We start from the raw sequence: 22,640 nt of genomic DNA, 5'->3' as shown, positions 1-22,640 counted from the left end.
AATTTTCTCGTGACTGGCGTACGCTGAATTTTTTTTCGGGATGGGCGGTTATTTTCTTATTCTTCATGTACCTACCATGCCCTTTCAGAACGTTGGTTACCATCATAGGTATCTTAATTTTATTTATTGTCACCCTAAATCAACCATGAAATTCTTCTTCGTTCTGGACTGCGTTTGGCTGCTATGTTCACTTGAATAATATTTTGTAGCAACCTATATTTGGGACCTCTCATTAAATGTCAGATATAATCCAGCTATCTCTTCTTGATGCTTTTTATAATCGCAGTAGTCTGGGTGAGACATTCTAATATTGTGAAGTTTCGAATCTTCTCCATCCAATAAACTCTTAAAATTCTTCTATTGCACCACATTTCGAGAGCCTCAAGGCGATTTAGAACGATTTTATTCAAAGTCCAAGACTCGAAACCATACAGTAAGACCGTCAACAGCAGCGAAGTAGTCGGATCCTTAATGCCAATTTTAGGTCTCTGTTACATAATACTTTGGACATCCTTCTAAAAGCGGCTCTTATTCGGGGGGTGTTATTAAATGATCAAATTACCATAACATAGCACCGACAATTACTATTTTCATATGGTCTCTGGCACTGAATTGAATAGATGGCAATAAACAGATTTATTGTGAGACTTTTTCATTTATTATGTTCCAAAGACTTTTATAATTTTCGATTCCAAGGAATGCTGCCATATTTATGTTTCACTTATTCAGTTATCAACAGGACACAAAATTCACTATTTATGTTCAATCGTAATCTCTTTCTTAAAAACAGTGTCAGTAGACACCAGGCGAGGTCTCAAGGAGGGGGCAATTGACTTCATTGAGCCCCCCTTGGATCCGCGCCTGCATTGGTGACATGTTCTCTTCTTGATCTTCCTGCAGCTCCTCTCCAAAAATCCATTTACGTGACCTCTAACATTTGTTTCGATTTTTTCTTCATAGGCCATACTTCACAGCTATCTGTCATAATACTTTTCGCTGCGGCCTTATAGATCTTTGTCTTGTTTTGATTGTTATCTTCTTGTTCCCGAGTACTGAGTTTAGAAGAGTAATTGCTTTCCTATCCTGAATATTTTTATATTCGTTGCATTTACTAATTATTGTTTCTCTTCTGTCTAGGATCAAAACCTGCTGCGGTCCACCGACATTCAGATATTTGGTTTTTCCTATGTGGATCTCTAGTCCCCATTTCCTATATTCCTCTATTAGCTTTCTTGTCGTGTATTAGATATCATCGTAGTCTTGTGATATTAGTATTTGGTCGTCTGCGAAACAAAGGGTAGGTATATTATATATTTATAGTACATGACAATTCAATGGGAGTCCCATGTTCCTGCATTTCCGTTTCCAATTTTTCAGAGCTTGCTCATAATGTATATAAATATTTTAAAAAATATTTGTTTTTCTAGGTTTTGCATTTTTTTGACCATCAGTAATATTATAATTAATAATTATGTAATAAAATGTAGTTTGGCAAAGGTTTTGATTTTCGCATTTATATATTGTACCGTTTATTTCATTTCCATTTATATTTGTTTGCAATGTTATGTTCTCACCCCTTTAACAATACATTATTTTTATTTTGTACATGATCAAAATAAAACTTTTTAAATGCAGGCATACGTCTGCGCCCTTCTATAAATGGTTATAGTGGGGTTGATTACTGCACCTCGCGCCACTGGTTTCTGTTATTTCAAAAGAGATACTGACTGTTAAATCAACTGTGACTAAATATTGAAGAAAAAAATTGTATTTGTTCGTGAAGTTGGTTTATAAGTGATATTGTGCTGATCTGTGCAAAAAGTTTGCAAATTATAAAAGGTACACTTTTAGAGCACTATTACAGATTTAAATTAATTTCAAAATTTTCGAAAAAAAATTTAAGTGTTTATTTTTTTGTGTCAATGAATACGCGATAATTTTTTTAAATATTAACTAAATAAAGAATGAGGATAAGAATGATAAAGATTTTTACCATTTAGTAAAAATGATAAAAACTTTTTTGTATACATTTTCGTTTGATATAAAATATAGCGCTAATTTATTGCGCTAAAGTAAGTATAGCTTTTTCTATGATTACGTAGTTAATTACTTTAAGTTTTTCATTTAAGGTCATAGGCGGAAAATGTTGCTCTAATGTGTTTTAAATGCATTATTTTTTTCGAATCCTAAGAAAACTAATACCTATTTTTCAAAAATGTAAACGCAGAATGAAAGATTACCTTATTACCGAGGGCCGAAAGTCCCTTAGAATAAACAAAAAGGTTCTTTTGAATAAAATATTTAAAATTAAAAATCACACTAAATTTTTTCGTTTTTTTTTTCACTCCTGCAACTTCTTCAAATAAACATTATAGAAGTTTTCAGGGACTTTCGGCCCTCAGTAATAATGCAATCTTTCCTTTTGCATTTAAATTCAGGTTTAAATTCATTCAGGATTCGAAAAAAAATGAAAGCATTTAAAACACATTGGAGCGACATTTTGCGCCTATGCCCTTAATATTCATTTTATAATTAGATGTAGCTTTAGCTGTAATAGTTCTCCACTTTTGAGTTTGCCTGTGATCTTTATGTTTGGTTTCACTTTCTCTTCATTTATTTTAGTTCATATATTATATGTTAGAATTAGACTTATGCAAATATACAAATTGTATATTTTGCATATTATGCATAAAAAATGCAAAAATGTCAAAGTTTGCATATTTTTATAAAAGTGTGCATAAAGTGCATATAATTTGAAATTTTGGTTGTATATACCCATTTTTACATTACATTACAAAGAACTTGGAAATCCCAATATTTAATTTTGTTTTATAATATCTTGGTATTCAAATTTTTATACCTAATAAATTAGTTAATACCTAACTAATAAAAAAGATAGCGGCCTATAGTTTTGTCACGTGTTTTCCTTGAATATAAGAGTTCGAAAATCTGCAGTTTATACAGAGGGTAAAAAATTTTATTTTGAGGGTCAGTTTTACTATTGTAAAATTAAAGGCCTGAATACGTGTCTTTGTAATTTGTGAATAATTATTGCGCTTTGAAAATGCCGAAAATAGTTAGACAAAACCTTCTTTCAAAGAGCTATGTGTGGATATTTGGATATATATATATATATATATATATATATATATATATATATATATATATTGATGTGATCTTGATTATTGATATGAGATAATGTTTTTATATGTCATTTAATTTAATCAATGCATTAATAATAATCTAATTAATTTACCAGATCACATATCAATATGTTTTCAATCTCAGGGCTTTTTATAAAATTAATTACTTACTTACGTGGCTTCTAAGTATTTCTCAATGGTTCCTAATCGGGATAGGAAAGAAAAGAGTAAAATAATAACACATATGGGTTACAATTGTAATCAAAATATTGTTTATTTTATTTAAATGGCAATCACTGCTTAATATTTGCTATATCTTATTATTCTTAAACATAACATTTACACATGGGAATCTTATTTCCTTTTGGTTTCCAATTTAAAGTTTTTATTAACATTTAACTATTATGATTTATTAGCAACAATTCTATTTAAGTTTGATGAAGCTTTTCTGATATTATTGATTATGTTTCTTCAATTTTAAATGTGGTATTTAATACGAAAAACCCATACATTCATGTCCAAACAAATGAGACTGACCTTTTTCTGGTGAACTGAGAATGTCTTCACACAAAACCCGTTTCCTGCTATCCTTGGCTGCAATCAAAACCTCGTCCTGGCTTCCAGTAATGTTCTCCTTTGAAACTAGCTCGTATAGCTCTCGTTTCCTGCTTCTGTCGTGATGCTGTGTTCTACCTTTTTCGAAACTGCAATCAGCTACCGGGAACTCTTGGCTCAAGGAGGTTCTTTTACTCTCAACCTGGCCTACCTCTCGTTCCACGATAGATACTCCACACTCACGGAACTACACCGGCTTTCTCACTCTCCGTACACTACCGTCTACTACTGGATACTTTCTAAATATCCCTTCCAGATTCACAAATCAAACTTCCACCACCAACTCTCATTCGCAGTATTCCTCAAAACCAATTTTTAATCTTTCTAAATATGCTTAATGGATTTCAAAAGAAAAATAGTTAATTCCCATTCTAAAATTACTTTCTACTAATTACAAAATTTAATGATCTATTATCTACTTCCACTAAGTCTTATTTAGCATCGGCTAATGATCGAACCTTCCGCGAACAACGATAATGACCTATTATCGATTTCACTTGAGTCTTATTTAGCATAGGCTAATGATCGAACCTTCCGCGAACAACGACAATGGTACGCGCCATTCACTTTGTTCATTCTAAGCGCATTGTCCCGAGTTTCGTTTAATCACTTCTTAAAATTAAATATAACAATTTGTTGTATACAGGTTGTTCTAAATTTATATGCCCGTGGTTGAGAAAATTGAAAATATTTTATATTAAATTGAATTTTGTTTATAGTTATCAAAATTTAATTTTCATATCAAATAGAAATATAACAAATCCCCGCCTTGTATTCGATAAAATTTATCTGCATTTTTAAATAAATTTTCTCGAGGCAAAACCAACTCCCTGTATATTTCCTTACTTTAATCTACGTCTTATACCCCTTCTTCTTGTATTACTCTAATTAGTCCCACCTGTAGAGTAATTGTTTCCTTATTTTCAGTGTCCTCATCCTGTGTTAGAGTGTCGGCTATTATGTTGTCCTTCCCTTTTTCCCATATCAATCTTCTGTCTTTTTCCTCAGATTTTTCACATACTTTTACCGTGCATTCTGCCTCCTCGTTTTCATATGCCTCCTCTTCAAATGCCACTGTTTCGATTATATCTTTTTCGCTTTCATTTGTTAGCTTTATTTCTTCTTCTCCTGAGCTCATCTCTTCTTTTGACGAATCCCAGTTTTCTTTTGCTTTTGATACTCTCAATTTTTCTTCTTCTGGGCTCAACTCTTCTTTTGAGGAGCCACAGGTTTCATTTTCTTTTGTCTTTTTCTGACTTTTTCTCCCTTTTCTTCTTTGTCCTTGCTTCGTTGCCAAATTCATTTCCACTGTTTGTTCTTTACCTGATTCGTCCGTATTTTGTTTTTCCTGTTCCTTGTCCTGTTCTTCTTCTTTTTCTTCTGTTAGATTCATCGTATTATTTTTAAAATCTATCACTACATGTTTTTCTGCCAATTCGTCAACTCCTACTATCATGTCATGTGACATGTTTGGCATTATTACACATTGTAGTGCATACATCTTCTTACCCAGTCGTACCATTACTCGTATGCCTTCATTTATAGTTGCCAATGTCCGTTTGTTTGCGCCCACTAAATTTACCCTAGGTATTTTGTAAATTAAATTTGTTAAGTTAACTTCTTCTATTAGTTTTCTGTTGACCAATGTTATTTCAGATCCAGTGTCTATCATAATTTTAATTGGTTTCTCGTTGATAAATCCATCCACAAATTTTAAATTAACTCCATTTTTCTTTTCGTTGTTTCTTGCCAATTTAATAAACTCCTTGGAGTTACAAAAGATTCCTGTTTGATTTTTGGTTTTTAGTGAGCGCCGTCGTGAAAAAACGCCGGTTGCTCATCGTTGTTTATATTTTCGTCATAATGTCTCTCTCCGTCATATTCATCTGTCTGGGTATTATTTACTTCTCTTCTATTTTCTCTTGGTCTGTCGGATCTGTTTCGGTTTTCTCGATATCCTTGTTCATTTTGTCTACCATTATTTCTGTTTTCTTGATTTGAGCGTGTGATGTTTCTATTCTGGTATTCTCGATTTCTGTCCTCATTCCATTGCCTATTTCTTTGTTCATAATTTCCTCTTCCGTTGTCTCTATTTTCGTTTTCCCTTCTGGGATTAAAATCTCGTCTTGTATAGTCCCTCCTATTTTGATTTCTATCTCTGTAATCCTGTGTTTCTCGGGGCCTGTAATCTTCTCGCGACCTTCTTGATTTTCTTTCTCTTAAACGTGATTCTCTTATTTGTAGGAATTGGCATAAACTATCTATGTCTTTGTAGTTTTGCAATGTGATATGGTCTTCCAGCGTTTCTTCGAAATGTCTTGCAATCAGTTCGACTAATTGTTCCGATGAGTAATTATATTGTAAATGTTTTGCGTTATAGTAAATTTGTAATGCATATGTCCTTTCTGATATACCCATCCTATCATTGTATTTCCCATTTTGCAATTCCTTGTTAATTTCCAATTGTTGGACTTTTCCCCAGAAATAATTCAAAAACTTTTGTTCAAATTGTTGCCAACTGTCAAATTCTTCTTCTTTGCAATCGAACCATAGGCTTGCTTCATATTTTAGATGGTTTCTGATAGTTTCTTTTGCTGTTTCGAAATTTCCGATGTGCTGTATTTTCTTTTTCAGGCTATTTATGAATGGCACTGGGTGTAATCTTCTTACATCCCCGCCAAACCTTATCTTCACGTCATCTGTGCTATGTATAACCATTTCTCTTCTTTCTCCGACATTCTGTTGAATATTGATTTCCGCAATCTTTCTTTCCACTTCTTCTATGTCTGCTTGAATAGCGTTTTGCAACTTGTTTTCCAAACTTTCCATTTCTTTTTTCTGGCAATTCGTTAACTCCTTCATTTTATTTTGAATTTTCATTTCTTGTTGTTTCATGTGGTCCTTCATTCTCATTTCTTGTTTTTGCATGTGATCTTTAATTTTCATTTCATACTTTTCTATGCGTTCCTCTATTTTCTTATTGTTCTCTTCTATCGCTTGTTTTGTTTCCTGTTGATTGTCATCCATTTTTTGCTCCACTTTATCCATTTTCTGTTCCATTTTTTGTTGTGATTCATCCATTTTTTGCTGTGTTTCATCCATTTTTTGATCCACTTTATCCATTTTCTTTGATGTTTCTTCCTGATTTTTATCCATTGTCCTTTTTGCTTCATCCATTTTTTGTGACTGGAGTTGCATCAGTTGTAATAGTTTATCTATTCCTGATAATTCTTGCTGTTCTGATGCCATGATTGTCGTGTCTAAAATATCTTCTTGGTCTGAATGTTCTTTTTGTTTTTTGTTGTCTTTGCTTTGGCTTCTTGTCACAGACATTTGTTTTCAAGAAGTACTATCCCCGCCAAATATGAAATTTTACTAGTATGTTACCAAGACGACTTTTTCTCACCCAAATATTATAAATTGTCAATAAATATATCAAATGTAAATATCGTAAAAATAAAATATTAAATCAGTTATGTAAAATTTGTACCTAAAGAGATCTAAAATTTTATGTTATCAAATGTAAGTATCTCACTTTTTACCACAGGCATATAAATTTTCAAATACCGGCTTTACTCTTTCTATCCTTCAAATTTGCCACTAGAAATACTTTACAATGCTTTCCACGTTGGACGACAGTTGATGTGATCTTGATTATTGATATGAGATAATGTTTTTATATGTCATTTAATTTAATCAATGCATTAATAATAATCTAATTAATTTACCAGATCACATATCAATATGTTTTCAATCTCAGGGCTTTTTATAAAATTAATTACTTACTTACGTGGCTTCTAAGTATTTCTCAATGGTTCCTAATCGGGATAGGAAAGAAAAGAGTAAAATAATAACACATATGGGTTACAATTGTAATCAAAATATTGTTTATTTTATTTAAATGGCAATCACTGCTTAATATTTGCTATATCTTATTATTCTTAAACATAACATTTACACATGGGAATCTTATTTCCTTTTGGTTTCCAATTTAAAGTTTTTATTAACATTTAACTATTATGATTTATTAGCAACAATTCTATTTAAGTTTGATGAAGCTTTTCTGATATTATTGATTATGTTTCTTCAATTTTAAATGTGGTATTTAATACGAAAAACCCATACATTCATGTCCAAACAAATGAGACTGACCTTTTTCTGGTGAACTGAGAATGTCTTCACACAAAACCCGTTTCCTGCTATCCTTGGCTGCAATCAAAACCTCGTCCTGGCTTCCAGTAATGTTCTCCTTTGAAACTAGCTCGTATAGCTCTCGTTTCCTGCTTCTGTCGTGATGCTGTGTTCTACCTTTTTCGAAACTGCAATCAGCTACCGGGAACTCTTGGCTCAAGGAGGTTCTTTTACTCTCAACCTGGCCTACCTCTCGTTCCACGATAGATACTCCACACTCACGGAACTACACCGGCTTTCTCACTCTCCGTACACTACCGTCTACTACTGGATACTTTCTAAATATCCCTTCCAGATTCACAAATCAAACTTCCACCACCAACTCTCATTCGCAGTATTCCTCAAAACCAATTTTTAATCTTTCTAAATATGCTTAATGGATTTCAAAAGAAAAATAGTTAATTCCCATTCTAAAATTACTTTCTACTAATTACAAAATTTAATGATCTATTATCTACTTCCACTAAGTCTTATTTAGCATCGGCTAATGATCGAACCTTCCGCGAACAACGATAATGACCTATTATCGATTTCACTTGAGTCTTATTTAGCATAGGCTAATGATCGAACCTTCCGCGAACAACGACAATGGTACGCGCCATTCACTTTGTTCATTCTAAGCGCATTGTCCCGAGTTTCGTTTAATCACTTCTTAAAATTAAATATAACAATTTGTTGTATACAGGTTGTTCTAAATTTATATGCCCGTGGTTGAGAAAATTGAAAATATTTTATATTAAATTGAATTTTGTTTATAGTTATCAAAATTTAATTTTCATATCAAATAGAAATATAACAATATATATATATATATATACACACACCGGCAAAATTAGCCGAACACGTTAAAAATGGGACTTGTTTGATGTCTCGTATTTCATAAACCAGTGGTCCGATTTGAGTGATTCTTTTAGTATGTTATAGCCTTATTATTTAAGAATATCGTTGTAATAATATTGTTGCTAGACAGGTAAATACCATTTTATACCGGGTGTACCAATCATACTGTGTTTTTTTCTTAAAGTTTGGAACACCCTGTGGAATATTCTAGCATATGTAAAATATTAGAATTAATACTCGATTGTAGACTTAGGCTTGCTTAACATTTTCCTTTTCGATTCATTTATTATGTGAGATAATAAAAAAGTTATGTGCGTTAACAACTATCCATGTTTTTCATCAATAAATCCTCATAGTAGGGGAGGAAAGTATACTAAATTTGCAGTTACTCGAGCGTTATAGGAACCTATTTTATTGTGAAGAGTATATGCTAAAATCAGAAAAAGGTTAAGTTAACTTTTCCATAAAGTGGGGGACTTTTCATTTTTTAATTTAATTTTCCATTTGAAACAATCATTTTTCTCCGATTATAGCGCTATTTCTCCATAATTCGAAAAAATATGTCGAATAAAAGTTGCTTATTTTTACGTAAAGAATCCAAATCTGCAATAAAAATTGTAGGCTCCTATTTAAGATTTTAAATTAAATCCCCCACCCCACCTCCGTGGGGGCTCGTGACACCCCACGGAGAGGGGTGGGGGGTAAATTAAAAATTATAAATACGAACCCTGCGATATTTTGCGAAATGAACATCAGATCGTAAAACTGCAAAATACACCTATTCAATATTTTTCAAAAATCTACCGAATGGCACCAAACACGACCCTCCACGGAGGTGGGGTGGGGGGTTACATTACAATATTAAATAGGAGCCCCAATTTTTATTGCAGATTTGGATCCTTGACGTAAAAATAAGCAACTTTTACTCGCAACATTTTTTCCTATTATGGATAAATAGCGCTATAATCGGAAAAAAACGATTGGTGGAAATGGAAAATTAAATTGAAAAATGGAGAGTCCCACACTTTATGGAAAACTTAACTTTTTTTGGTTGTAGCACCCACTCTTCACAATCCACTCCAGGTCACAAGAACGCTCGAGTAATTGCAAATTTAGCATACTTTTCTCCCCTACTATGAGGATTTATTGATAAAAAACCTGGCTAGTTGTTAAAGCACATAACTTTTTTATTTTCCAACGTAAGCAAATGAATCAAAAAAGAAAATGTTAAGAAAGCATAATTCTACAATCGAGTTTTAATTTTAATATTTTATATATGCTGGAATATTCCACAGGGTGTTCCGAACTTTAAGAAAAAAACACAGTATGCTTGTTACATCCGGTATAAAATGACATTTACCTGTCTAGCAACAATATTATTACACCGATATTCTTAAATAATAAGGCTATAACATACTAAAAGAATCACTCAAATCGGACCACTGGTTTATGAAATACGAGACATCAAACATGTCCCATTTTTAACGTGTTCGGCTAATTTTGTCGGTGTGTATATATATATATATATATATATATATATATATATATATATATATATATATATATATATATACAAGCTATACGCTCCCGAGGAAGCTGAAGCTGTTTTCACTTGAAGATCCTTTTTGTGGTGGATCATCCCATTCTGAGTTTGGTTTTACAGTTGCTGGTGTGACTTCGCTGTTTCCACTACCTTTCTCCATTCTTCTCTCTCTCTCTGATTTTCCTTCCTATGTTTCTAATTTCCATACTTCTTAAGTCTTCTTCCACTTGTTGTTTCCAGCTGAGTTTAGGCCTACCTCTGGTTCTTGTACCTGGTGGTATCCATTTGGTTATAACTCTTAACGGATTGTTATCCTCTTCTCATTATGTGTCCATACCATCTAATTCTCTGTGCTTTTATTGCTCTAGCTATGTTCTCTTGACCCATCCATTCTTGTATTTCGTGGTTCATCCATTGCCTTGCATCCTCTTCGTTTTCCCTCTTTGGTCCCAGAATTTTTCTCATAATTTTTCTCTCAAAAACTTTCAGCTGCTCTTCTTCTCTTGCTGTTAATGTGAATGTCTCCAAAGCATATAGCACTATTGGTCTTATGGTCGTTTTGTAGATTTTCATTTTTGTATTTCGGCTTATCTTCTTATCTTTGAAAATTTTTTTATTTCTGTAGAATGCTTTGTTTCCTGCTTGAATTCTTCTTTTCATATCTATACTTTCATTTCTTCTGTTGACTAATATTCCCAAATATTTGAATGTTTCAACCTCTTCGAAGCTGTGTGCATCTATTGTCATTTCTGTCAGTTGCATCTTCTTTTTTTACTTACATTCATGTATTTTGTTTTATTTTCATTTATTTCCAGTCCTCTCAGTTTGGATTCGTTCTTTTTTATTATCTTGTCTAATGATAGAATAAATAGTACCGTTGAGAGCGCATCTCCTTGTCTTACTCCATTTTTTATTTTTATTATTTCTGTTCTCTCTCTTCCGGTGTCTATTGTTGCTTGGGAATCTCGCATTGTCATTTCTATCATTCTTATAATTTTATTTGGTATTTTGCTCTCTTGGAACTCTTGGATCATATTTCTTCTACTTAGTTTGTCAAAAGCCTGTTTAAAGTCTAGGAAAAGTATATGTGCTTCTCCGTCGTACTCGTATGTTTTCTCTATCGCCTGTTTTAGTGTATGGATAGCATCTATCGTGGATATTCCTTTTCTGAAACCGTACTGGTAGTCTCCTATGCTTTGTTCTGTGTATATTGTTAGTCTGTCTCTAAGTATACCAGTCATTACTTTATATGTTACATTCAGTAAATTAATTGCTCGGTAGTTTTTACATATCCTGTGGTCTCCTTGTTTTGGTATTGTCACAATAATTCCTTTCTTCCATTCTTCGGGCATTGTTTCCTTATTCCATATATTCTGTATTAGTTCATAAATCTTTCTGTATAGTGCCTCACCCCCGTATTTTATAAGTTCGCACATATTCCGTCGTCTCCCGCTGTTTTCCCGTTTTTCAGTTTGCATATTTTATCTTTTACTTCTGTATAGGTCAATTCTTCTTCTTCACCTTGTTCCAGGTTCATTATTGTTTCTCTTTCTTCGTCTATATCCGTTTCTTGATACATTTCTTCGAAATACTTCTGCCATGTTTCTGCTTCTATGGCTACATTAGCTGTCCGTTTTCTAGTACCTAGCTTTAAGTATTGGTACAGTGGTTTTGAATTGTGTCTCTTATTTTCTGTTTCGATCTCGTTCATAATTTCGTCTACTTTTTTATTTTTCTTTGATTTAAACAATTTCTTTGTCTTTTTCCTTTGATCTTGGTATTTTTCTCGTTCCTCTTCTTTGCCTGTGCTTAGCCATTTCAATCTTGTTTTATTCTTTTCGTCCACTGCTAGTTTGCACTCTTCGTCAAACCAATTGTTTCTTCTTTCTTTTTTGCATTTTCCAACCACTTTCTCTGCTGCTTTGTTTATTCCTTGTTTGATTTTTTCCACTGCTCCTCCATTTCTTGTTCTTCCTTGAACTGCATCTCTACATTTACTTCTTTTACAAATCTTCTTTTTACTCCTTTATCTTTCAATTTATCTACATCCCATCTTCCCTGTGCTTTTCGTCTTTCATTCTTTGTTGTTTTTATTTTACATTTTGCAGTCACTAGCATATGGTCCGAATCGATGTTGGCCCCTCTGTGAGATCTCACGTCATTTATCGACTGTTTGTGTGACTTTTTCATAAGTACATGGTCTATTTGATTCCCCTCTAGACTGCCTGGTCTCATCCATGTTATCTTGTGTATGTTTTTGTGTTTATATCTCGTGCTACTTATGTCCATGTTTAATGCCGCTGCTAAATTACATAATCTTTCTCCATTATTGTTTGTTGTGCTATGTAATGAGTTTTCTCCTGCAACCTCCCTAAAGCATTTTTCTTTACCTATTTGTGCGTTGAAATCGCCTATAATAATTAATATATCTTCTCCCGGGATTTTTTCGGCATTTTCTTCTAGTGTTTCATAGAACTGTTGTTTTATTAAGTCACCACTGTTTTCTGTGGGTGCATAGACGTTTATTATGGACAACTTGTTCGGTTTGCTGTTTACTCTTATATATGATATTCTTTGACTTATGGGTTTAAATTCCATAACTTTATGCCTCATTTCCCCTAACACCATAAAAGCAGTTCCTCCATATCCTTGTTTTTCTTCTCCAGCATACCATCCTGTATAATTTTCTTTTTCGATTTTTCCATGTCCCCCCCCCACCTGGTTTCCTGAATTCCTGCAATATCTTTATTGTATTGTTTCAACTGTGTCGCTAGCTCTTCCATTTTTCCTTCTTCTAGCAGTGTCCTGACGTTCCATGTTCCAATTTTTTTCTCATTTTCTTAATTCTCTTCCTTTTTTGTATTTTTCTTATTATTTTGAATATACCGTGACTCATTTACCTCTTCGTTTGCATTGTCTGTTTCCTTTTCATCCATCCACTCTCTTTTGTCTAGTTTTTTGGAACATTTTCAATTTCTATGAGTTTATTTTCTCTTGCATTTCATTTTAGCACCTTGTCATTTATTTCTAATTTCTGGTATCTGATTTTTACTTTTGCTCCTTTGCTTTTCTGTTGTTTTGCTATATCTCTGATTTCTTTTTGTATCTTTGCTTCCTTGAACGTCAGCGCTGCACCTATGTATATTTCTCTACAGTCTCTTGTGTATTTGAGTTTACCTTTTTCTTGCAGTATTTTCTGTTTGTCTTCCCAGCTCTTCGTTTCTATTATACATTTCCTGTATCCTATCTTAAACGCACTTTTAACTTCTATTTTCAGTTGCAGCACTGTTTCTATCATTTTTTGTATGTTTTCTCTTAGTCTAACTTCATCTTCAAGATCTATCTCAATTCCTGTTATGATTAATTTATTGCGTATTTTTTCTTTATCGATCTTCTCTAATCTATTCTTCATGAGTGTTAACGCTTTTTTGGGTTCTTCGTTTTCTTTCTCCCATTTTTGTTCTTTTATTTCTACTTCTCTTTTTAAATTTTCTGTTTCTGCTTTGTTTTGCTTGAGCTTCTGCTTAATATCTTCCAGTTCGTTTTTCATATCCTTGATTTCATCTTTAATTTCTGTTTTGCTTTCCAGGATATCTTCTTTAATTTCTTGCCTCATTTGGCTCAGCAATATTTTAATATCTTCCATGTCCGTTAATATTGTACGTACTTTTTTTATGCGCGTGTCTGGAGCTTTTTTGCTTTTATGTTGCTCTTCTTTGTCTTCTTCAATCGAGCTGTCGTGCTCCGGTTTGTGTCTTTTTCTTTCGTTTTTATTTTCTTCGTTGTTCATCTGTTTGTCTTGTTTGTTTTCTAGACTGAAAATATTTATCAATATAAAGCGAGAAAGATATATTTTTAGTTCACTTAAAGCTTATAATATACAGAAAAATAGAAAAATGTAACCTGTGTCTAACAATAATTATTACTTTTTGCCTAGCCAATTTAGCTCCTAGTATCTGAGAGCGGTGCTGAACCTATAATAAGAAGTACTGTTGCACTGCGGAAGGTACCCACCCCCAATCAACTCGCCGAAGGGTTGATACCTATCAATGCACAGTTTTCTTATTTTTAATTACGTTTTGGTAAGGTTTCAGATATTTATTTGGATATAGATAAAGTTTATTGCTCATTTTGTGGCAATATGTACTCAGAAACCATAACTTTTTTTTAGAAAATTTTGAACACCATTTGAAAATTTGTTGTTACCACAATTCTAAATAATATTATTTATTTGTTAAAATACTTAAAAATTTAATTATCCTCGCTAGTCGCTAATTTCAAGATAATCGCGATACATCGCCTGGTTCTGTCCACTCAGCAAAACCGAAAACATCCAAAAATACTTAAGGAACTTTTCCCAGAAAAACATATCTAAACAATATTATTAATATACAATTGCCGAGTCGTATTTTGTGTAAAAGTAGGTACCTATGTGTTAATTATTATCAGCCGAATAATACCTACTCATGACACAATTGAACGTCTTAATTTTAACCGTATTGAAATACAGGGTGTGTATAAAACAGAGACCTGGAATTAATGCAATATTATTCAAATGGCTCGAACACTATATTGGGTGTCCCAGACTAATTCATCCAGACTATATCTCTAAAACGAATGGAGATTTTCGAATAGGACAAAAACTGGTCTATTAAATCCATTATCCACTTATATTTTCCCTCATTTTAACTGGCTATAACTTCTAAACGGATCAAGATAGAAATATGCGGTTTTCGCTGAAATGTTTTATTGTAGTAAAAGTTTTGTTTGAATTGATTTAATTTTTTATGTCACTTTCAATTACGAAATAAAAATGGCGGATTTTTGAAAAGAAAACGTTGTTGCATAGGCGTAACCAGGGGGGTTTGGGGGTTATAACCCCCCCATTGGGATGTACTTTGAGCTTTATACGCTTAACACCATGCCCCCCAGATATCTTCCAGTAGTTGTAACTCCCCCTTTCCAGTAGTTGTAACCCCCCCTTAGGGTCATCCTGGTTACGCCTATGCGTTGTTGACTTTTTTTTAATGGACCACCCAGTATATTTTTTTATAAATTGAAAGAACGGTCATTCACCTATCTAGCAATATAAAGCTTTTTAAAATCGGTTGTCAAATGAATGAGTAATTAATTTTTAAAATGAGAGATACAACATGGAAATCACATAACTAAATAACATGATGTAACAAATCGGCCCCTTCTACGCTGTCTATGTAAGGGATGCGTCGGTCGGTAAGGAACCAGTGGGACATATGCGTTTCCGGGAACCGATACTTGTGTGGGGCTAATGCCTTAATATGTGTCCTTGGAGTGGTGTGTTTTATCTTGAATGTTTTTGCAGATGTTGAGAAAGACCCTATTTTCAGTTTCTGTTTTAGTTTAGTTAGCATCAAGATTCTGTAACGTATAGACGAAAATACACCATTTGATCGATTATCGTGATTTTCTTATAATCAACCCTAAAACCTGAGATAATTACCTTAATTTACCTTTACACTGGCGCCCAACGTGGGGCTATATGAAAATTACGCGATATATTTCGGTAGTTTGAATGAAAAAGCGCGCTTCAGCATAGTAATTACTTAAAATAAAGTGTTAGTGTTGGACCCTATTTCGCCGGTGTTCGCGTGAAAAGTGAGTTTCGATAGCTTAATCGGACTATTTTCACTATAATCTCGCTAACTCAAAAGTTAAAAACAATTTAGTACTTCGCTAGTCACTTTTTTCATATTTGGACCAAAATTCGTTTCGGTATAAAAAAAACTAGTGGACGTATTGTGTGGTAACAAGTACACAATAAACGTGTATTACGAAAGCACAGAGAGCACATTGCATATAAGATTAAATCAATAAATTAGTATAGAATAGTAAAGATTAATTTAAATTCAAGAAGCTATTTAAATACGAATAAATTATAAAAAAAATAACAGGAATTCCAAGTGTAAGAAGAGTAAAAGTTGTTAGGTATGTAGGTAGTAGGTATTTATAACCTATAATAATATTAATATTTGATAGATTTTGTTTATTAGCGTTAATTAATGATTCTTTTACAGCTAACTAATGATTTTAAAACGTTTCTATATTTTTTGTTATTAATTAAATACATACTATATTGGTTATTAAGAGTGTAGGCGCAAATATTTTACGGCTATCCCTACATTATATTGTAAACATTATTTGACAATGTCATCATTTAATTTACTTTAAATAGATGAATTTTGAATGTTCTTGGATAACTGTTACTTGTATAATTGCTTAAATTATTAATTCAGTTAATTAATATGATAATTTATTCAGTGATTGTAATACTGTACAACAAAAACTAATACTCAATCGAGAAACGAGGAAAAGTGATTTTTTAATAATATAGGTATTGTTACTATGGAACGCTTACAATTTTGAACGTCTTTAACAACAAAATACTTGGATCACTGAATATATCCTGGTGTATTCTCTGCTTGGGTCTTCCATAAATAATAAACAATAAATAACTTTTTATTAAATTCACGTCTTAAATCAATTATTTATCAAATATACTATCAATATTATTTAATCAACAACTCAAAATATTCCCGAAGCCATGTCAAATATTTAAAATTGTCACTGTCGTGTCACCACATTCTATTCGACTCGTTGTATGACAAAGATAGCGAATGTTCGATTTGGAAAATATCACCACGGAGATGGTGTCTATTTTTTTTTAATCCTGAAAAAACTAATAAATATTAAAAAAAAAACTTAAACACAGAATGAAAGACTTAATTATTATCGAGGGCCGGAAGTCCCTAGAATAAATAAAAAGTTTCTTTTGAATGAGATATTTGAAATTAAAAATCACACTACATTTGCTCTTAGTTTTTCACCCCTGTAAATTATTAAAATAAACAATATAGAAGTTTTTAGGGACTTTCGGATCTCGGTAAGAACGTAATTGGATTCGAAAAAAATTAGTGCATTTAAAACACATTGGCGCGAAATTTTGCGCCTACACCCGCCTGGAGCTTTTGCGTCGTTCAATTTGTTAATTGCTTGCAATGTTTCGTCTAGTTTTGAGTCCTCTACCGGTAAGTCCACCCCAAGGTCACGTTCTTCCTCTTGATGTATATTTAGTAAATTTTTGAAATATTCTTGCCTTGTTTGGAGCAGCTCCTCTTCGTTGATTATTAATTAATTCATCAGTTCATCATTATTATTCCTGAATACAAACATGCTGTTAGCTCTAAAGTCCCATTTTTCGTTTGACACCGATTTGTAAAATGTTCGACTATTTGACTGTTGGATATTCCTTTCTATTTCTTTATATTGCTGTTCGTATTTTTTTCTCCAATTAGTTTACCTACTTGTTTTCACTCCTGATGTAGGTACCTATAGTTTTCTTTACTTACTTTCTGTTGTTTCTTGTTAAGCATAATATTTAGTTTTTTCTGTCTGTCTTGTAGTTTTTCTTGGCATTCTTTATTAAACCACTTCCATGTTCTCGCCCTACTTTTTCCTATTATTAGTTTTGCTGTATCTGTAATTGATTTTTCATTTGTTGCCAAATAAATACCGATATCAAATACCAAATAAAATACGTTTAATATATATTTTAAGTTTTTTTTTTTTACTAAAAACAAATATGTATACAATTAGAAAATAGGTACATTTACATTTACTTCTATTGATATACCTACATAGGTGCAAAACTAATAAATTTCACGATAACAAATTGAAAATGATTCCAATAATTATTATTTAATTTTATTATTTTACTTACGACACCTTGTGGAAATTTAGTGAACTTTTATTTAATTTAATCAATCTAAATTTTGTTCAACATTTATTACCCCTGCCACTGTATAAAAAGTATGTATTCTATAGGGCTTTTCATCGATTGTCATTTGTTTCGAGCTTCTGTCATGTGTCACATAATATTAATATATCTACGCCATACGTCTTTGATTTGTATTATTGTATATACCAATAACGTATGACGTAGATATATTAATATTATGTGACACATGACAGAAGCTCGAAACAAATGACTGTGAATGAAAAGCCCTATTCTATGTATATTGTGATGGATGATGGATGACAAACATACACGTCAGGATGTCTGATAATTTATGCAATTTGTACACATAAAAGAACATGAATGAAATTTAAAAAAATGTGGTTTTTTGGAAAATCTTTTCATGGTAAACAATATTCAAATATTCAAACAAAAGGAAACATTTGATTTAAATTTATAAGTAAAAAACATAGTTGGCAAAGTTTTACAAAAACAAATCTTATGTACTTAATCTGATAATTTCTTTTTGTAAGGGATATTTTGGCCTTACCCTTAATGACCGTTAATTGTTAAAACATTTATTTTTATTTTAGTTTATTTTCTTCTCATTTTGAATATTATGTTATTGTCATTTATTATAGTCTAGTCTAGAAACTCTCGGCTTTTGTCTTTTTTCTTACAAAAAATAACAGATAGGTAAACTTATAATTAGTAATAAAAGTAAAATAATAAATACCCACAAAAATTTGAAATTGCATGTAGGTACAATTCAGTTTGTCTGGACTAAACTCGAAAAACATCGAGAAAATGACGTCATTAAAATGAAAATAAGAAGAGGGAACTGTACTTAAAAAATGCAAATATCTAGTAAGTTCTTTTTAATCTGTCAAATTAAGTAAAAACGATTTCAAGATTTCCTTGTACTTTTTCAAAAAGTTTTTAATTAGAAACTGACCGATTTCTTTTGTACGTAAAACTGAACCGTTCCTACAACGCTACAACTATTCAAAAGCATCAAGATGGATAACAATATGATCATAAGAAATTACTTAGACGAAAATTTAACTCCTACTAAAATAGAATACATAGATCCTTCAGACAATGGAAGAGTTGTGTCGCAGTCGTATGGTCCACAAACGTTACACCCTTCTTCTGATAGAATGAATTGCAGCTTCCCTATTAGTTTTCCTGAAATCTCTATAAAAACGGAAGAAGATATAAAAAGTGAGGTACAAGAAAAGGTATTTAAGATTAAACAATTTTCATATCGCTTATGATAAAATATCTCTTATAATTGCTATAAAATGGTACGTTGCAATAAATTCTAAAGCTACTTCAAAATTGCTCTTTTTTACTTTAATAAAATTGTTCAAAAAACAAAAAAGTTGGGCTCAACCGGGATTTGAACCCGGGACCTCTCGCACCCAAAGCGAGAATCATACCCCTAGACCATTGAGCCGCCATACTTATTGTTGAAAGATTATGCGTGATATACATTTTAGAATTATTTTAATATTAAAATTTTACTTACAGGTTGTTTTGGTAAATGGCTGTTGGGATACGACAAATAGAATTCCAAATATCGTAGTTGAAATGCATGTAAATACCAAAGATATTAACGGCTTGAATAATTGTACCTTAAAGAACGGTGATTTTGATTCTCCTAGAGACGTCACAAGTCCAAGTCCTCGTGGTTCTGACAGTGGCATAGAATCGGACTGTACAGAAGGAAGTCTTTCCTGGCTTCTTAATTATAAAATTCAGGAATTGCCCCCTGTTCCAGGTACTAAATATGCATGTTAACGTTTACGAATTTATTTATTGTTGAATTTTTCACATGTTTTTAGTTACAGTCTCATTACCTAGGAGTGGATATTCAATTTTTAAATTCGTGCCATTTTGCCAGTGACGTAGTAAATTTTTTTAGGTACAATTTTGATACCATTATTTACAAACTATAGATGTAATCAGTGGCGGCTCGTGACAATTTCAGTTGGTGGGGCCTGGGCCGTATATAAATTTGACGAAATTACAATAAAAAGAAAATTAAGAATGAAAAAGTAAACTGCCCTTCCCTTCTGTCCCTCTTCTTTTTGCTCTGTATTTCCAAGTAGGTATATCATGTACCTTTTATAGGTACTTTGACTTTTCCTGGTTTATTACTAATTACTAGGATAAAATATTTTGCTCATTTTCTAATCTTTCTATAACATTTTTTAATAATTTTCTTGTTTTCATTAGAACAGTAAGATAATCAGCGAAGACCACACATTGATGTTCATTGTTGAAGATGGATCCGGTTGTTTTAATTCGGCTGTTTCTAATTATTGTTTTCAATGCCAGATTAAAAAGCACCATCTTACTAACCTTATCAGTTTTACGGGTATGCACACGGAGCTCAGTTCTTCATACATTTTATTCCTTTTTATCCTATCATACGCTTGTTTAAAATATATGAGCAACGCAGGAAGGGTTACCTTATGCTCATAGCAGGTATAGTCGGTTCGCCAAACTCAGACACAACTGGCTAGAGATTTTAGTCGGTAATTTTTTTGTTGTTTGCCAATTTTGCATAAATTGGCAAAATTACTAACAGTTTAGTAATTACTAACTATTTAGTAATTATTTTTTTTTCCAATTTTACCGAAATTGACAAAATTACTTACTAAAATCACTAGCCAGTTGTATCTGAGTTTAGCAAACGGACTATAGTCTGGATTTCTTCTAGTGTAAAAATCGGATCTATCTAGTTCATCTTCAGCAAATCTGTTCAGTCTCTCTCTTGTCATTCTGGCTAATACCTTGTAACAAAACAAGTATTCAACAGAACAACACTTCTCTGTAATTTTCATATACCCTTGTTGTTGTTGGGGCATAATAAAGCTTTGGTTTAGTTTTCGGGTATATTTTATAAGTGAATGTATCTATAGGATGAGGTTTTTCCCAGGTTTAAAGATAAAATTATTTTACCAAATCATTTTCCAAATTGGACGAAATATCTTGTTCTTCGTACAGCGTTATTTAGGCTTACCTTGGGAATTCTTTAAAAAAGCTTGTGTTATTTAGATCATATTAAGTAGGCAATAAAATAACCTACCTAAATTCTTGAAATTAATATTTGGAGTAAATACAAACTTAAATCCTTTCAGATGCTACTGCTACAGAAACTGTTAATAGAAACGTTAATTTAATTCAAGATAATTACTCTATCCGACCACAAATAGTACAGGTAATATATTTTAATGGAGAACTTATAGCATGCATTTATTTCTTGCACTTTTTAGGTACCAACAATAGTCAAACCTTGTGATGCAAAAGGTAACTGCTCACATTCATGTAGATACTCTGGTCAAAAGAAACCACCTTTCACGTACACCGAACTGATAGAATATGCGCTCAGTGTAAAAGGAGAGTTGACAGTGTCTGGGATTTATCAATGGATATCGTAAGTATACATTTTTGTATAACGAACAAATTAATTACGGATCATACAAGATTTTTTGTCAATAGAATACTACTTATTTTGGATTTTTTATTTGCAACGCAACAATGTAGTTGTGTTATATATTATAAAGAAGACTTGTCCATAAGTCCATACAATCTTATTTAAAAATGGCGGTCGATATTTTCTGAAAGAAACCCTTTATCAACCTATTGTTACAAAACTTTACTTTTCTATGATCTTTTAGGCACTAATGTTTAATTTTAGTTGACTTTATTTATTTTTAATAACTTACAACTAAACAAATGAAAAACACTGAAATCCTTTATTTTACAAACTACGATATCTAATTGATTTATTGCACTAAATCTAATAATTTATCTAATTACGAATTCAAAAATATACCCCGCCCGTTACATATCAAAGTACACCGACGTTTTCAAATTCACAACTGACTTACTAATTCCAAACACCCCTATTTATACATTATTACAATGTTCTAGAAATAAACAACATCTCGAAAAAGGTTAAATAATATTTACGACTTTAAAAGAATTTACTTCAGAAGTCTAGAACAATTGAACATCATAAATCATAATAAAAGAAGGGTCTTGTTTACTTTAAATTTATAATAAATAGGCAGGACGCAGCCTGCAGCGTCACACTATTATAGTATACATTATTATATTCATTTGCATCATCTTGGCGTACTGTAATCGATCAAACGCTTTTTCGTTATCAACCAGACATGCGTATACGTCGCAATAGGGAATTTGCATAAATTTTTAAATTAGAAAAAAATGTTATAAATCACAACAGAACATAATTTAAAACATGTATCAAAGATAAAAAATTTTTGTAGGTCTTTCGTTTGGCCCCCAAAGGCGATTAAAAATTCAAATTAAAACAGGTGGCCTAAAACGCGTCGTGACGTCACTCGTTTGTACATTTACATTTTTCCAACAAAGTAAACAGAATTTTAAATTAGACGTTATAAACGTCAGTAGAAAATACATTTATTTGACGTTACAAGTGTTTTGATCGTTTGAACTATTCATAGAAAATTGTACTTTTACAAAATGGTTTTATTTTCCG

The 22,640-nt window shown here is 32.1% G+C and overlaps 1 protein-coding gene and 1 non-coding gene across 4 annotated transcripts in view; one reads left to right on the top strand and one right to left on the bottom strand.

Annotated features, from left to right (window-relative positions):
• The first annotated feature begins 1,729 nt into the window (after positions 1–1,729).
• LOC114328895 (uncharacterized) overlaps positions 1,730–22,640 on the top strand; it is a 95,974-nt gene continuing 75,063 nt past the window's right edge. Inside the window, exons 1-4 of one of the 3 annotated variants that reach the window (XM_028277874.2) lie at positions 1,730–1,839; positions 19,637–19,886; positions 21,253–21,332; positions 21,388–21,548. In XM_028277874.2, coding sequence (XP_028133675.2) covers positions 19,697–19,886; positions 21,253–21,332; positions 21,388–21,548 — 431 coding nt within the window. In that variant the 5' untranslated portion in view covers positions 1,730–1,839; positions 19,637–19,696. Of the gene's footprint in view, positions 1,840–17,997; positions 19,345–19,636; positions 19,887–21,252; positions 21,333–21,387; positions 21,549–22,640 lie in introns of those variants that run through there. The other 2 variants (XM_028277873.2, XM_028277871.2) reach the window with 2 other exon arrangements.
• Positions 19,491–19,562, bottom strand: Trnap-ugg (transfer RNA proline (anticodon UGG)). The gene has a single exon. It is a non-coding gene; the product is annotated as a tRNA-Pro (tRNA).

Source organism: Diabrotica virgifera, chromosome 2 (assembly GCF_917563875.1).
Source record: "Diabrotica virgifera virgifera chromosome 2, PGI_DIABVI_V3a".
NCBI classification, from domain to species: Eukaryota; Metazoa; Arthropoda; class Insecta; order Coleoptera; family Chrysomelidae; genus Diabrotica; species Diabrotica virgifera.
This window is presented reverse-complemented; position numbering and strand designations above follow the sequence as displayed.